Genomic DNA, 16,892 nt, shown 5'->3' with positions numbered 1-16,892 from the left:
TTATTATTGGCTTCCTCTGTGTCAGACACAATGACCTATGAGGGACCATTATCATCAGACAAGAAACAAACTGCATGTTGGGTCATTGGACTCGAAGGGCTCAATCTAGTTCTGCGCAGGTATTCAGAAGGAAGGAGCCTTCTGTTACCTGGGACTCAGATGGTCTCCAAAGGACCCACACTCCTTTCCCTGCAGAGAGGAATTGCCCAAAGGGAGGGACCCCCACCCACCCAACCTTGGCCCAGATGATTTTAGGAGAGTTACAGATTTGACATTAGTTAACATTCAGTTCTCTTTGGGGCCATCCAGTTATCAAAGAGAAAATCTCTTGGATTTTTTTCCTTTTAATAAGAAACAGAACCACCCTTCAAACACGGGACACATTCATAATTGCATAACGTTGTTTTTTCACTGTATTTATATTTTTATTGTATTGATCTTTATGGTTTATCTCTAGTTACGGTAAATGGTACTGATTTTCTACCTAAGGTAATGAAATAATTTCCTTTAAATATTAAGTTGTTTTGTTTTGTTTTAAGTGATTTGATTTAAAGGTAGGGAAAGCACAAATAAGATATAGACGCACTGCCTTGAAGGATTCTAGATTTGTAGGGCCCCTGTTAACGGAGCTGATCAGTGGTTCTACAGTCAGCAGGTTCATGCTTTATGCCTCTTTGATGCTGCCCTGTCCTTGAAAAGCTCCCAGAGGGAGACATTTCAATATGGGGGAGAAAGCTCTGGGTTCCAGTTTCCTCCTTTTCTTATAGTCTCATCACATGACCAAGTCACTCAACTTCCCTGAATCTCTTTTCTCATCTGTAAGTTGGTGGCAGAGCTGTTATAATCATGGGAGCCAAGCATCTCAGGAATAATGTGCCCTGGGGTTAATCAGGCATAAGGACTACATCCTAAGGTCCTGAGGTCAGAGGTCACATCTCCCTCTCTGTCCAACAAACCCACTGTAAAACCATGTTCCATCACAGCTCCCTGCTTTATTTCCTTTACAGCTCATATTTCTCCCTGAAATGGTATTATTCCTTACTTGTGCATTGTCTGCCTAGCTAGAAGGAAAGCTCCAAGGCAGCAGGGACCAACACCTGCCCTACTCATGAGCATGTAGGACGTGTTTAGCCTCCTGCAGTCATCTGATAAATACCACTGAAGGAATGAGTGAATGAGCAAATACCAGAATTCGATTTAATCAGTCTCTGCTTGGATCCCTAGAGATTGAGACTACTAGTTGTGGGCTTGCATTCCTCAAAGGGCCAGGACCAAACCAGTCAATTCCTCTCTCTTGAAAAAAGAGAACACCAGAATAAAATTTGATTTTTTTATGAGTTTGTATTATTTTAGTGATTTGAAAATAATTTCAAATAAAAGTTTGGGGGGGAACAACTTGGCACATGAAGACTCAGCCCCCTGCAGTGGAGTACATTTCTTGAGCCTATCTTTCCGTCTCTAACGGGAGACTTGAATTACTAGCCTGAGCTATCATACTAGCACAATGAACATGCATGAACTTTGAAAAGTGCTCTGTGGACTTACAAGGTCATCAACTCTTTCCTGAATCAGAGTGCTCTTTTTAAAGCTAATCTGATAGTGTTTGTCTCTCTGATTTAAAACCCTTCTATGACTTCCCAGTGCACAAAAAATAAAATCCGAACTCCTTACCATAGCTTATGGGACTGCATGGTCTGGCCTGTGCCCACCTCTTCAGTTTCATCCAATATGACCCATCCCTCACTTTGTGCACCAACCCTACCAGCTTGGGACTCATCTTGCTCCCCACTTACCTCAGGGCCTTTGCACATGCTGTTCCCTCTGCCTAGAATGCTCTTTCCCTGCTCTCTCCCTACTCCACAAGCTTAATCCCTTCTTTTCTTTTGTGACCCGATTTTCTCAAAGAAGCCATGGAAGCCATTTCCAATAGAACCTCCCACGATGATGATGAAAATGCTCTAGATCTACCCTGTTCAATAGGTATCCACTCTTCACATGTGGCTAAAGAGCACTTGAAGAATGTCTAATGTGACTAAGGAAATTAAGTCTTAATTTTAATTAAGTTTAATTAATTAAACTTAAATCTAGATAGCCACACAGTATGCGGGCTACCACATGTACCGCGAAGCTCTGGAGTTATGCTGTGCCCTCCCATTGTACATATTCATGGTTTCTCTTACTCTTCCTTTACTGCACTTCCCACTTCTTGACATTTATATTTAGGGGTGCAATTGCTTTTTTTATATTTTATTTTAAGTAATCTCCCTACTCACCATGGGGCTTGAACCCACAACCCTGAGATCAAGAGTTGCATGCTCTACCTGACAAGCCAATCAGGGGCCCCCAGTTGTGAAGTGGTTTAATCTACTAGACTAGAATTTCTAGAACAAATGCTTTGCCTGCTTTGCCACAATAGAGTCTCTATCACTTGGCATGGGACCTGGTGCCTAATTGGTCTATCATAAATATTTGTTGACTCAGTGAATGGATGGATGGATGGATGGATGGATGAACAAACCATAAGAGACTCTTAAAGACAGGGAACAAACTGAGGGTTGATAGAGGGGTGTGGGTGGGGGATGGGTAAGATGGGTGATGGGTATTAAGTAGGGCACTTGTGATGGACACTGGGCGTGTATGTAAATAATGAATCACTGAATTCTACTCCTGAAACCAATATTGCACTGTATGGTAACTAACTAGAATTTAAATAAAATTTTGAAATAAATAAATAGGTATGGGGGGTTAAAAAGAGGATGGATGGGTGGTAGAAGGAGGTAGTTTCTTAGCCCGGTGTTTCTGATAATGAAATGCAGTAATGAAAAAAGTTCAGCACACAGTTCATAAAATTAAAAGTAAGCTTGGGGCGCCTGGTGGCTCAGTAGGTTAAACATCCAGTTCTTGGTTTTGGCTCAGGTCATCATCTCAAGGTCATGAGATCAAGCCCTATGTCGGGCTCCATGTTCAGTGGGGAGTCTGCTTGAGATTCTCTCTCTCCCTCTCCCTCTGCCTACCCCCAATAAATAAATAAAGTGTTAAAAATAAGCTAAATTTGTGCTTATAGGAACCATACATTCCCTGTGTACAAATACATCCCCTGTGTATAAAGAAGCCTGTGTGTGCACCAAAGCACAGTAGTGTTTGCAAAGGTTTGCCGTTGTGCAGTTGTGTGTAGACGCCTCTATCCCTGTGTCTGCAGGTCAGGATAATGAGGTGTTTAAGACTGAGATGCATGCAAATTCACTCAGGAAGGCAGTTTCTAAGTCGTTACTTTTTATTTTGAAAGATTTGTCAAACTCCCCACGTCGTGGTGAGAGTTTGCACGATTAATAAGAAGCAGCTTTTTCATGAAATGCTTGGAGGTGAACGAGTTCTCAGCCTGTGAGATCCGACCATCCCATTGACTTTGAAGTTTCTCTTGATTAATAGAAGAAAAAAAGGTGAAGAGAGGGAGAAAAGGAGGAACATGCTAGAAACCGAGGGAAAGACCTCTCATGACAGCTATCCAAATGTGAAAACAAAACAAAACAAAAGCAATTCACCAACTCCACTTTTTCTACTCTGCAATTTTCTACACCTCGCTCTTGACCTTGGCCTTCCTCGACGGAAAAGCCTCCCAGTCCTGCATTTCCCAAAGACAGCTAGGAGGGGAGAAGCCCTGCAGGGTGTGGTGATCCACTCCCCAGGGGCCTGGCGGATTCCAGAGAGCTGATGGTCCACCCCGGCTCCCAGAAGTTTGGACTAACAGTCTAACTTGAAAATAAAGGGCACCGAAAGATGAAGGGTGGAGAATGGTGAGGAACCGGGCTTATGTGAGAGTTAATGTGTTTTCCTAACACAGACTCAGGTCCTTTCTCTGGGTGACAGCCTTCATATCTGCAGTTCTGGCTGGTGGGTTCTACAGGGCTTTCTTCCACTAGTCCCTTAGTTCCGGAAACATCCCTGGCAGCATCACGTGCCTGTTACTTCCCTTTGCCCACCTTCAGGCCACGTGGGGATGACCCCCTGGCAGCCAATACCTTGAAATAAAATGAACACAAAGACTAACTTGGTGAGTATTAGTTTCAAACAGAGAAATGGAGAGAAAATCTGAAAATGCAGGATGTGTTGAAGGCAGACTTGAGCAGGTCAAAGCTCCCACCCATACGCCACTAGGACATGGGGCAGCACAGCAAATGGTGAGAGAAGAATGGGACCGTTAGTGGGTGAGCAAGAGGCATCGATAGCCGTGTTATGATTTAGAATGTCATGACTTGGGTTACAATTTCCATGTTTAGCACCGTTAATGTATTCGTTTAAATCTATATTAGCACCTTGTCCCCAGGCAGAACAAAAAACCATCCAAACATTTTAAACATTAGGGGAAACAGGAAAGGGAAGATCGAAGAAGGAGGATCCGGTACTGCAGAAGGAGGCATGGATTTAGATCACCAGATCCTTGTCAATATCCTCTGCAAAGCAAGAGAAGAAAACAGAATCAGCAACGAGGCCTGTATGGGGGAAGACCCGCTAGCCCAAGAATTGGTGGGTCCCATCCATCCCCGGGCAAGGGTCGGGGGACTAGCCCAAGGTCACCCAGGAAGTTGGGGACTGAGGACCTTGGTCTCCCTGCCCCTGGCCCGTCCTGCCATTTACACATGCTGCCAAGTTACTTCCTGTCCCTCTCTGGGTGCCTGCCAGCTCCCAAAATAGCGCTAGGCACAGACCGAGTGCTACGCTTGAGGAAGGGAAAGAGAAAGCAGATGGACAAGAAGCCACCTGAGAGAAGAAGGCCCACCCAGACAGGGAGAGCAGAGAAACGAGTTAACTAGGCACAGAGAGAAGAACTGGCCGAGCGGATGGACACACAGATGACAGAGAGAGCAGAGGGGAGGTGGGGAGAGGACGGTGGCCCCTTTGCTCAGACACTCACTCTCCTTGATGCCGAAGCAGCCGGCCCACTCATCCAGGGCGATGTACTTGTCATGGTCCAGGTCACAGGTCTCAAAGAAGCGGGTGGTGCAGTGCTCCATGGGGATGAGGGGCGCACGCAGTGGGGCCAGCTCGGTGTGGGACAGGTACCTGCGGGCAAGAGGGGGAGAGCCTGAGGACACTCCACGAGAGACAGAGGAGAGCGAGCCTGCCCCACAGGGCAGAAGGAAGGGGCGTGCAAACAGAACAGGAAGCCAGGATCCCATTCTACCCCTCGGTGTACCGCTGACCTGCTGTGGGACCTAGTGGCACTTTGTGGCACTGCCCCACTCTGAGCCTCGGTTTCCCCTCTAGCAAAGCAGGGAGAGTTGACCGTAATGTCTAAGAGCCCTTCCAGTTCTGAGATCCCATCGATTCATTAAGACAGGTCTCTTGGTGCATTTAACTGTTTCTTAACTGGCTGAGAATCAGGGCACAGAAACTTAAAATGAAAATATTCTGCTATCGGAAGATCGATATCTGCTATGAAACAACAATGCATGTTTCTGGCAGACACACATTTATGTAGCTACAAATGCACAGAAAAGAGTTCAAGGGCACCTGGACGCTCAGTCAGTTAAGCGTCTGACTCTTGATTTCGGCTCAGGTCATGATCTCAGGGTTGTGAGATCGAGTCCCACGTCAGGCTCCACGTGCGCATGGAACTTGCTTAAGATTCTCTCTCTCTCCCTCTGCCCCACCCCACTCTCTCTCTTTAAAAAAAAAAAAAAAATCTATAAAAAGAGACACATGAAAATGATAAGAGTGCTGCCTTCTGGGGAGAAGTGGGAACGGACTGGAATTGGCAGGAGGGCCAGAAGAACTGAAACCTTCATAGAGCTTCAATTTTTTTATAACATAATGTGGGAGAGGGAGGCCGTCTCATTTCTCTCCCACTGTCCTGTCCTGTTCCTCAGCCAGCCTTGACTCCAGCACACATGTATGAATTTTTTCCCTATTTCCCAGAGCCCTCAACTAGTTGTCCTCAAAACAGTCTTCCCCAGGAGGCCACACTGAGACCTGTTTTCTCTCTAACCCCTAGACCCTCTTGCCCCCCCCCAATCATGGGAGGAACCACACTCCTTCCCCTAACATAGTATATCGGTGGGAAAACTGAGATCCCAAGAGAGTCAGGGACTCAGGTAGCTCGGGGACAAGAAGAGGGAGCGGATGGATCCCCTGGCTCAGGCTGGAGCACTTTCCCAGATGTGCAGTCCCTGTAGCCCCAGCTGGAAGCCTCCCTCCTGGTCCTTTCATCCTGGTGGGATCCAGCTGCTCAGCCTGAGGTCCAGATGTCCCCCTGACTTTTCCTCCCCCCTCCACCGCAAGTGACTCAGTTGGATCCCAGCCATGAAAAGAGCCTGGGAGAGAAGCAGCAGGGAGTTTCCCAGAGCTCAGGAGACCCCAGCCCAGGGGGCTGCCGCCAGGGTGGGCGGGCTCCAGGCACACAGCCTGGACCAAGAATAAGGGGTGAGCCCCTAGAGAGGAGCATCCCTGTGGAGAGTGAGCTCCCCCAGGCACGTAAACAGGATGGCCCTCCTTCCTATGCTCCTCCGAAAACACACAGCAAGAGGAGACCAGAAAGTTCCGTGAGGGTCGTGACCACCACCGCTCGGCCTCCCGCACAGCAAGCTACCACCTGCACCTTCTGGGAGCCTTTTCATGTTTTCCTTCCATTGTGAGAGCAGATCATCACCACAGTGTGAGTGTCCCAGGGGCAGGGACCGCATCAGTTCTGATTAAACACCACCCCCCACCCCCACCCGCCTAGAATAGCGCTGAGCACGTAGTAGATGCTCAGGCAGCATTCATTGGCTGACAGCTACCTGCCTGTCCTCGACACTTCAGAATTCATTCTGATGAGAGGCAAGAACAATTAAACCAAGGGCTTGCAATGAGTATGGGATTGGCTCTATGGATTTTTTATGAGACCCCAGGGCCCGTTCGCTCTGTTGGGGCTGGGTCTCCGGTCTTGCTGAAGGACTGGGAGCATGCAGGCTGTCCCCCGCTCCACCCCGCTGCCCCATGGAGTCTGAGCTCCTTCCTAGCTCACTCTCTCACAACTCATGAACACCCAAGGCCAGCAAGCCCAGGGGTCAGGGGGGATTTTCAGTTCCCGCCGACTTCTGTTTCTTCTGGCATGAAAATGTATTGTGGTTTTCTTCCCCTCGAGTGTGCATCTTTTCTCCTATGCCTGGTCCTCCTGCCTCAACCCCCACGCAGACTGTGGGCTCCAGGGCTGGGAGCAGCAGAGGCTGCTGAGAGTTTTTCCCGACCCAGTGCGCCTACTGGCCCTGACCTGTGACACCATCTACTCCCGCGCCAAGCCAGCGTGGCCCCCTGTGATCCTGAGGGCCGGAGGGCTTACCCATCAATGGGGTGCTGGTCCAGCTGGCCAAACTGCCAGTGCACGGGGAAGATGTACATGTTGTAGTTCTTCTCGAAGTCCCGGGCCAGCAGCTCCACGGGGTGGTCTCCAGCCTCCAGGCGCTTCTCGTTCTCATGGATCTTCTTCACCTGTGGGAGCAGATGTGGTGTGACGAAGGGTCCAAGGGACGTGGGCCAGGCCAGTCAGGGCCCCTCCACCTTGGACAGTAGGCCAATTTTAGTATATGTGCTGCCGAAGCGAGCACTGGACAGTAGGCCAGAGCTGGAACAGACCAGCCATGGCCAAGGTTCAAAGTGAGGGAAGGAAGTGGCAGACATGGGTAGCAGCATCTCATCCGCAGAAGTGGAGGCATGGGGTGATCTCAAAGGGCTCTGTCTCCATAGAGCTGTCCCATCAAACTCAGTGGGAGAGTGTGTTAAAATGCAGCTTCCTGGGCCTGGTTTCACAGGGACACTCATTCTGCAGGCCGGAGGCGGGGCTCAGGAATCTGCACTCTATCCGTCCTCAAGTGCTTGACAGATCCAGTCAAGTTTAAGAACCACAGACTCAGAAGGGAAAAGAAATAGGGCAGTTTGTGTCCCTTTTGTTTGACGCTGGGGGCTGGACAGCGAGCAGGTCTCTTCATTACAGGACTTCTCAGAGTCTTTGAGAAGTGAATGCGTACCCTCGGCCTCCAAAGACAATGAGAAGTCTGTGTCCAGCACCCAGGAAAAGGGCGCTCATCAGAGCAGGGGTGTAGGCTTACACCTGGGGGCCTAGTTCTAGGAACGGACTGTGGGCCTCAGCCAGCCTGGGGCCAGGCAGGGACGCTGGCACAGGCTGGAAAGAGAGCTCTTACCCGCAGCTTCTGCTTCTCGGTCAGAAGGTTGTTGTCCTCATCTCTTTCATACAGAGTGACCAGGACGTTCTTTAGCCAGTCCCGCATGCGCAGGGGGAACTCAGTCAGCTCAGAGTCCAGGCAGGGAGGGATGTCTAGGGTCCGAAACACAAGAGTTGTCAGCACGGACCCGGACACTCCGAGCCTGAGGGCCTCCATGCTGGCCAGGCCCCGCTTCCCACCACGGCGCCTCCTCCCACAGCTGCTTCAGTCAGTGGCCTTGGCACAGTGAGTGGCTCGGCCCCTCTGGGCCAGTTTCTTCACACCACAATGAGCATAGGAGATTCTGTGGAGGGAAGAATGCTCTGCAAATGAAGACACAAGGCTCTCCCCTTGGCCTCATCTGACCTGCTGCGGGAAATGGGTCACCCCAGTGACTTCTGCATCTCTCTAGGTGATGGGGCTGAAAGCAGATGCCCATCCCAGGCTGGTGCTGCCAGCCATTGGGAGGGGTTCAAAGCTGTGAGGCTCAGGAGTAACATCTATCCATAGGCCCAGCCTGGCGGGGGCGGGAAGGTCAGGACTGCTCAGCCACCAGAACGTTCTTCGTGATCATGATTCCCTCCTAGTCTTTGGAACTTAGAATCCCAGAATGTCGGACCAAGTCCACCCTCTTGCAGGACTTATCAAAGGTCACCCTGGGGAGAAGGGGCTTGCTCAAGGCCACATTATCAGAGCTCATCCACCATCCAGGGCATGTGGCTGTCCCGGGGCTTAGAGGCCTGTCCCTCCCTCATCCTAAGTCTAGGGAAAGTTCCCTCTGTGGTTAGGACCACTTCCTTCTCCACCGCCAGCTGGGGAGTGGAAGGGAGCATCTGCGGGGGACACACTAGGAGTGGGAGCAAGTGAGCAATGTGTCCCGGAGGACAGCAAGGGCCACTTGGTAAAAGGCCCCTTGGCACACTCAGTCTCCCTGCGTAAAGGTTCCTATCGACGTTCCTTCCCGGGCCTCCTTCCCGGGCCTTCTTTCACACCCCGGGTCCCATAACTGGGAGAGTGGGGCCGACCACTGGTTTTCTCCTCCACTGTTCTGCACTCTGCACACCTGAGGCAGGTGAGCGGCTCTCCCCAGTGCCACCTGGTGCCAGAGCGTACCAGACACACAACATGGGTGTTATCTTGGAGGGGAACCGGATGTGGCCTTGGGTGTTTCAAATGATGAGGAGACTGCCAACGCTGAAGGAGGTACCTGGGTCCGTGGAATCTGTACCTGGCATCGCTAACAAAAAGCTAGACAATACCATAGCGCCCCTTCCCCCAACACCTGACTCCCCGGGTTTCTAGAAGAGGGTGGTTAATCCTGTGTCTTAAGTGGACAGATAGGAATGTGATGGAGAAAAAAGGCCAAGGACATGGCAACACTGAGTAACAGGGCCTAAAGGGAACTGACAGGCGTGCCCCCTATTTTAAAGCATTCAAATTCAAATATTTTAAATAACTTTATAGGCCTAGGGGTGCCTGGCTGGCTCAGTCAGAAGAGCATGTGACTCTTGATCTCAGGGTCGTGAGGACAAGCTCCACGTTGGGTGTAGAGATTACTTAATAAATAAATAAATAAAAATTAAAAACAAAAACCACTTTATAGGTCGAGACAGAACATCATTTTTGCTTTACAATTGTTGAAGCAGTAAAGGTTTGGGTTAGCCCGGTAGAAGACATCCTGATCATTAAAGAAACAGAATGAGTTGTCTTAGATGCTAATGATGCTAATGATGCTAATGAAAAATCCTCCCTGGTCTTGAGCTTCCACAGCTGTTCAGTCCTTTCTGGGAGGTGTCCTGAACGCAGAGTTGAGAGGAAGCTACTCCTAGACAATCCTCTCATTTTATAAATGGCAATCCTGTTAGAGGCTCAGAGAGGGGAAGAGACCTGCCCAGTGTCACACAGCATGAGGGTGGCAGAGCCAGCGTCCGGGGAGCCCAGGGCTCTCTGTGGGCTGGGAGGCTGGAAGTGCCCAAGGATAGACTCACATTTGCAAGGCCCAATGTAGTCCAGGTGGAGTTTGTGGCCCTTCTTGGTGCCCTCCAGGGTGCACTTGGTGGCAAAGAAGTGGCAGGAAGAGTCGAAGGTCTTGTTGTCATTGCTGCATACCTGTTGACAAAGCATAGAGCGCCTCACCTTCATTCCCAAAGCCCGTTGTGGATACCACCATCTTTGCCCATTTCAGAGACGGGGACACAAAAGGCCAGCAAGGAATGTGATTAGCCCAAGATCACACAGGGAGTTAGTGGTGAGGCTGCAACAAGGACCCGCTCTCTCGGCTCCCAGACCAATGTGCAGCCCATGCTAAGAGCCACTGCTGGTCTCTGAGCAGAGGTACGACCGAATCAGGCTGAGCTAGGGGAAAACAAACCTGGCATCTCTGGAAAGGATGAATTAAAGATGGGGATGGCAGGGGTGCCAGGGTGGCTCAGTGGGTTAAAGCCCCCGCCTTCAGCTCAGGTCATGGTCCCAGGGTCCTGGGATCGAGCCCCACATCAGGCTTTCTGCTTGGCAGGGAGTCTGCTCCCCGCCCCCAACCCTCCTCGCTTGCCTCTCTGCCTACTTGTGATCTCTGTCAAGTAAATAAACAAAATCTTTGGGGCACCTGGGTGGCTCAGTGGGTTAAAGCGTCTGCCTTCAGCTCGGGTCGTGGTCCCGGGGGTCCTGGGATGGAGACCCGCATCGGGCTCTCTGCTCAGCGGGGAGCCTGCTTCCCCCTCTCTCTCTCTGCCTGCCTCTCTGCCTAGTTGTGATCTCTCTCTCTGTCAAATAAATAAATAAAAATCTTTAAAAATAAAGATGGGGATGGCAAAGAGGCAGAGTCTACAGGAAAAAGTTAACACAGCAAGCCTGGGACTGGTATGCTTGGAAAGGCCTGCTTGTGATCTTGGCTGGTAAACGAGTCCCTGCACGGCTGTAAAACTTTCCACAGATGATAAGGATGCCTCACTGTGCCTAGACCACTTGTACAAACAACACGGTTCACGCTGAACGTCTGCTTTCCTTCTGGGAGTCAGGAATTTGAGGACGTGCTAGGCAGCACAATGAAAACTTTTGAGTGCTGAGTCAAATAATGGGCTTCCTTGAGCAGAAACATTGTTGACATGTGGCTGCATCTTCGTATCTGGGGAGAGGAAGCCTTTTGTGAGACCGCCTCATGCAGCGGAGAAAGCAAGCAAGCCTGTACGTGGATTCCTCCGGACTCTCCCTATGTCTTGTTCCATTATCACTTAGCTGTGTATCTTTAACATGCCACTGTAGTAAGTCTTTGCTGTGAATACAGCCCTGCACTGAGTCTTGCGAGTTCTCCTAAAGGATGTCTGTCCAGGGGGGTGGCCGAGCAGAGGTATCGAGGGCTGAGCAAGGACAGTGGCAGTAAGTATCTGTGTTAGGAGGCAGGGAGCCTTGTATCATACCTCCTGCACACACTTACTTAGAATTGCTTATATATCACTGCAAAGGGAGAGTGGATGGGCCCTGGCGACCAGCGGGATGGGGGTAACAGGGGTAAGGAGGGGGGAAGAGTTGACAATGATGCTAAAATTTGGAGCCCAGAGGAGAAGTTATATTGGAGAGAGACTAAAGATGAAAAGCCCAGATAGGAAGTTGTGGGAGCAATGCTGGTACCAGATTTGCTGTCCTGAGCTCGGTCATCACGAGCACTTTGGTTGTCAGGAGTGGGCACTCAATAAATAATTGTACACATGGATGGATAGATGTGATGGATGAGTGGATGGAAGAGTCCTACTGGAGGCAGAATGGATGGGTTTGAAAGATTTTTTTTAAAAATAGCATATATTGGGGGATGCCTGGGTGGCTCCGTCCATTAAGCATGTGCCTTCAGCTCAGGTCATGATCCCAGGATTCTGGGATCGAGTCCTGCATCAGGCTCCCTGTTCAGTGCAGGATCTGCTTCTCCCTCTGTCCCTCCCCACTGCTCATGCTCTCTCTGTCTCTCTCTCAAATAAATAAAATCATTTAAAAAATAGAGCATATATTGGGTACTAAGTACTAAGTACTACCTAACAAATCCCCACAAAAGTCCTAGGAAATAAAGACCATTTCTACTCCCGCTTTAGAGATGAGAAAGCTGAGACTTGGAAAAGCTCTGCACTTGGCTAAGATCTCATAGCTAACAAGGGCGGAGATGGAATTTGAAGTCAACCTTCCGTCAGACCCCAGAACCCACGTTTTTGGACCCGAAGCTTTGCTAGGCTGCTCCCAAGCTGAGAAAGCTTCTATCTCAGTGTCTGATGTTCTTGATATGTTTCTTTTCTGGATCTGGTGCGCAGGTGGGAACCTGCTGGTGCCGAATAAATTCTTGCTGGTTGCTGGAGGGACCCAGTGACAGGCAGAGCCTTACCTCCACTTTCCTGCTGTGACTATCTAGTGAGGGGACTTTTGAGACTGGAGCTGCCCCATAGAACCACCGAGCCACCAGAATTCCGGGCAGCCACTCATGTTTTCCAAGGCCTGAGCCCTCAGCCCCCTGGTCTTACCTTCTCAAACTCGCCAATGGGGGCAGGGCAGCTGGTAGGGTCCTGGCACACGCACATGGGAGTGTTGTTCTCATCCAGCTCACACACTTTGCCGTGCTTGCAGTGGTGGTTCTGGCAGGGGTCTGGTAGAGCACAAGGGCATGTAGTTAACACTACTGGGTCCACCCCAACCCACCCAGATGGATCCTGGGACAGAACTCCTTCTTTGCTCTGGGCAGCCCTCAGTCCTCCTTTCTCTTCTGCTGAGCCCAGCAGTTGGCGCTTAAGGGAGAAATTGGCTCAGTCTGGAGATTAGAGATTCAGTGTGAGGTCAGGGTCAGGGTCAGGTACATTTTGGGGAGCCACAGGCTTAATCCGGGACCCAGGAGCACTGGATACCATGTAACTCCCTTGAGGATTGAAGCAACCATTGCGTTCTCAGCTCTCTGTTCCGCAATGATAGTGAGGCATTTGGGGATCATAAAATAAACTTTCAAAAATAAATAAATAAAATAAAATAAAATAAACCTTCTTGAATGACTCAGAAAATCGGCTGTTGTCAGGGAGCCAGGGAGCTGAGAGGCCAAGCAAAACAGACTTGAGTGGTCGTAAAGGAAAAGGGGGAAGCGCCCTGAGGCCCACACCGAACAATAGAGCCCCGCTGTGTCTGGTAAACACCGGATGAGGGTGGGCCTGGAGGAGGGAAGGAACAGACTCAGTAGATGCCCCTTTGCTCCAACAAAAACTCTGTGCCCTCGGGCTGACGGCTCCATCTGGCCGTTTCCTCCATATGTGTGATGTGGGGTATTTGAGTCATTCTTTATTGGATGGCTGCCCTGCCAGGCGCTGGGCCAAGGGCTCTTGTGCCTCGTCTCATAACCCCCAACAGCCGTGGGGTGAGGGTCTACCGTCTTCATCAGTCCTGTGTTAGAGACGAGGAAGCTGGGCTCAGAGCAGCTAAGCAGGCTGTCAGAGGGCACTCTCAGCGGGAGTCAACAAGTTTAGATGCAAACCCAGGTGGCTTTGCTTCCCAAGTGCATGCTATTAACCCCTCAGGTATGATGTCTCTCCACTCTGCAGGATGGAGATGCCAGCACGGTGGGCGGGAGGTGGAAGCCCTAGGACATTTCTCTCTTTCTGGCACCAACTCCAAGCGTAGCATTATATGAGCTCTATCCGGTTCCCAGGCCTTATTTCCTCATGGGTGTATGCAGATCAAATAAGCTAATGAGTGTGAAAACTCCTGGAGTCCCTTCAAGTCTGCACCCACTCGGGGCATGGGCTGAGACAGAGGTCGTCAAGGAGCGCAGTGATCACGTGGGACCTGTGCCCTCAGTGGGAACATGAAACCCAACTTTGGAATCAGGGCAAATAGCTGTGAGGGGAGAAGTTCATTGCCAGCCTGGGGACATCCCTTCCGGACACTCAGAGCATAGACAGCCGGGCTGTACGCAGATCATGCCCAAATTCCACAGAAGATGCCCAGCCTTTAAGTCCACACTGTTTCTCCCCCACAGCCCACCCTGCAGGGAGGAGCCCACGCTGAATTTCCTTGGGGAGGAACCTCACGTAGGCTGTCCCCAGGCCCCAAGCTCAACCGGCGGAGGGCAAAGACTGGGTACAACAAGACACGAGAATAGGACCTACTTTCAGCCACCACCTCCTCTTCAGTCTCCTCAGCACCTTCATCAAATTCTCCTACTTCCACCTGCACAGGGTTGGCTCCCACAGGTCCCTGGAGAGGAGGGAGAAGGATGAGTCCAACGGCTCCTACGCTTGCGGGTAAACACTGGAGGGGACTTGCCCGGAGCTTCAGGTCCCACAAGAAGAGAGACAAGCTGGAAAGTCGTGCCGGGCCTAGGGCCCAGGGAGCACAAATGCCAGGGTCCAGAATTTAGATGGACCCTTACAGGCCCACTGAGATGCTGCAGAGGCCACCAGAGGTATTGGGGTAGGAGGGGTACCAAGCCCACCACCCCCACCAGCCGCACCATTGCAGCTCTCCCTTTGTGTTTGTGTATGGGGAGACTATGGGTAGTCACCTAAGAAAAACTGTCCCGTAGCTTAAAAATAAAAAATTTCAAAATCATAGTTCCCAACTCCAGCGTGCCATGGAAGGTTTGGGAAGCGTTCAGGAACGTCAGGATTGGGGGACACATGGGATTCACATCTGTGCTGTGTGTGCTCATGGGAAGGGGCAAATGCTCTGTTCCAGGGTCAAGACCCCACAGCACCCATCCGGTTTCTCCACAGGATGAAGGTGGAGTCTGGGGTCCCCACCCACCTACCTCTGCCACCTCAGCCACGGTTTCCTCTACCACCTCTGTCTCATCAGGCAGGGCTTCTTGTTGCTGCTGGGAAGAGGAAATGTGTTTCAGAGAAGTCAGGGCCAAGGCCAGCTTTGGCTCTGAAGTGCCTCCAGCCAGGGGAGCTAGGAGAGCAGCTCACCGGAGAGCCCCACGGCTGTGCCTCAGGGGCTGCCATGGGTGGGGCGATGAGGACAGAAGAGAAGCCAAACACAGGGGCCCTATAGAACTCTGGAGCACCTCCCTTTCTATATTTTCTATCTGGGGTGTCTATCGAAGATTTAGCTTGGAAAAGCATTTCCATTGTTTTGAACTCATATGAATCTGAAGACCACTGATGCAGACCAACCCCCTTCAGCTCAGAGTGGGACCCACAGAGACCCACGGGCAGGAACATCATGCATTTTATCAGAAGTCATTATCTTCCCCACAAGTCCAATACTATTATTGTGATTTTGTGATTCCTCCCTGCCATGTCAGCTTGGAGTAAGAAGCAGCAAGATAGTAGGCAGCTCTGAGGTGTCTGGCCACCTGGGGCTTCTTCTAAAAGTAATGCTAACCCTGCCTAATCTTTCAGCAGAATCCACCTGCCAGAGTCTAGCATCACTCAGACCTCCTAGTGGGGAGAGGGTGGGGGAATCAGGGGTTGAGAGAAACCGTCTGCGCGTGCTGCTTCCTCCCTCTTCCAGTAATGGCTTCTTATTTAGCTTTGGACGACAATTACTGGCCCCCTGCATGCAAGTCCTCGAGGGACTGTCTGTCCATCAGGGTGCTCCACACTCCCCTGGCCAAGAAGCAGGGCCAGGACCCAAGCTCAACCAGATCGGTTCTCCTTGAATTGTTTTTAAGTCTTCTTGATCCATTTTCGCAAGACACGAAACTGCTGGAGCAGGTCCATTCAGATGGAGACATCTCCAAGACCACTGTCCTTACCTCCCAGATCCTGAACCTACCCTTTTCCAGTCCTCCCCAACACCTTTGACTTTACAATTTACCCCTGTAACCTTCCCCTACGCCCCACCCCCCATTTGGCCAGATTGGAGCCTGTGGCTTGCAACCGGATAGTCCTCACTGATCTGGAAACTAACCAGCCCGCTCTGCGGATGCTAAAAGTTCACCTTCTCCTTACATGGAAATCTCTCTTTCCTGGACTCTCCATCCAGTGGGCCCCCACTCAATTTTTCTCCTGTGCTTATCAGTGTATGAAAAGACCTTTTTTACAAAATAAGGGAAATAATGAGATAGGGAAGTCCCTCACCCCTCCAAGCAACCAGGGGCCAGTGCCACGGAGCTGGTGATTGGAGGAAGACCAAGCAGATATGCTCTCTAGGTACTTACAGGGGCTGCCAAGGCCGTCCCAGCCAGGCAAAGAAGAAAGAAGATCCAGGCCCTCATGGTGCTGGAAACCCTGTGAGGAGACAGAGATTGAGATTTGAGTGAGTGGGCATCTTCTTGATAGAAAGCTCCTTCTGACGCTGAATTCCTGTGATACCCGAGGTCATTTTAGATGGTGCATGTTAAGTTATAGTGAAAGATGCAAGAGAAATTTGCTTCTACTCAATTCTCTTCCAATCCCATCTGTATGAAGAGAAAACCTCGGTTTGGGGCTAAGATGTCTTAAATACCTTTCAAGCACTTATCTATCTCCTTTGTAACAGAGAACAGGCCTCTGGCTCAGGGCCTCCACAGGAAACTATATCCAGCTGGAATTCCAACGAAGTTGTTTTGTCTTCTTTGTGTTTATTTTTATAGTTTCCTTCCATTTATGACAAGAGACAAAGATTTTTCCATTTATGGTTAGGATATGGAGTCTCTCTTGTCAGTACATTTATCGAAGTTTTTAAATAGTGGTTCAACAAAGGTGCTTGGCTAACTAAGTCAAGCTTGGACGATACTGAGTCAGATCGTCT

The 16,892-nt window shown here is 50.3% G+C and overlaps 1 protein-coding gene across 8 annotated transcripts in view; it reads right to left on the bottom strand.

Moving 5' to 3' along the window:
* Positions 1-3,250: 3,250 nt before the first annotated feature.
* The window catches only part of SPARC (secreted protein acidic and cysteine rich), a 22,799-nt gene continuing 9,157 nt past the window's right edge, over positions 3,251-16,892 (bottom strand). For 4 of the 8 annotated variants that reach the window (XM_080804133.1, XM_080804134.1, XM_080804135.1 and 1 more), the window contains 9 exons: positions 16,321-16,390; positions 14,965-15,030; positions 14,324-14,411; positions 12,698-12,819; positions 10,187-10,307; positions 8,178-8,311; positions 7,319-7,467; positions 4,913-5,061; positions 3,251-4,451 (listed from right to left, as the gene is read on the bottom strand). In XM_080804133.1, the coding sequence (XP_080660259.1) occupies positions 4,423-4,451; positions 4,913-5,061; positions 7,319-7,467; positions 8,178-8,311; positions 10,187-10,307; positions 12,698-12,819; positions 14,324-14,411; positions 14,965-15,030; positions 16,321-16,377 (915 nt within the window). In that variant the 5' untranslated portion in view covers positions 16,378-16,390 and the 3' untranslated portion in view covers positions 3,251-4,422. Of the gene's footprint in view, positions 4,452-4,912; positions 5,062-7,318; positions 7,468-8,177; positions 8,312-10,186; positions 10,308-12,697; positions 12,820-14,323; positions 14,412-14,964; positions 15,031-16,320; positions 16,391-16,607 lie in introns of all 8 variants that reach the window. The other 4 variants (XM_080804139.1, XM_080804138.1, XM_080804140.1 and 1 more) reach the window with 3 other exon arrangements.

The sequence above is a fragment of the Martes martes genome (assembly GCF_963455335.1).
Source record: "Martes martes genome assembly, chromosome: 5".
NCBI classification, from domain to species: Eukaryota; Metazoa; Chordata; class Mammalia; order Carnivora; family Mustelidae; genus Martes; species Martes martes.
Note: the sequence above shows the minus strand (reverse complement) of the source record. Positions and strands in the feature narration are given on the sequence as shown.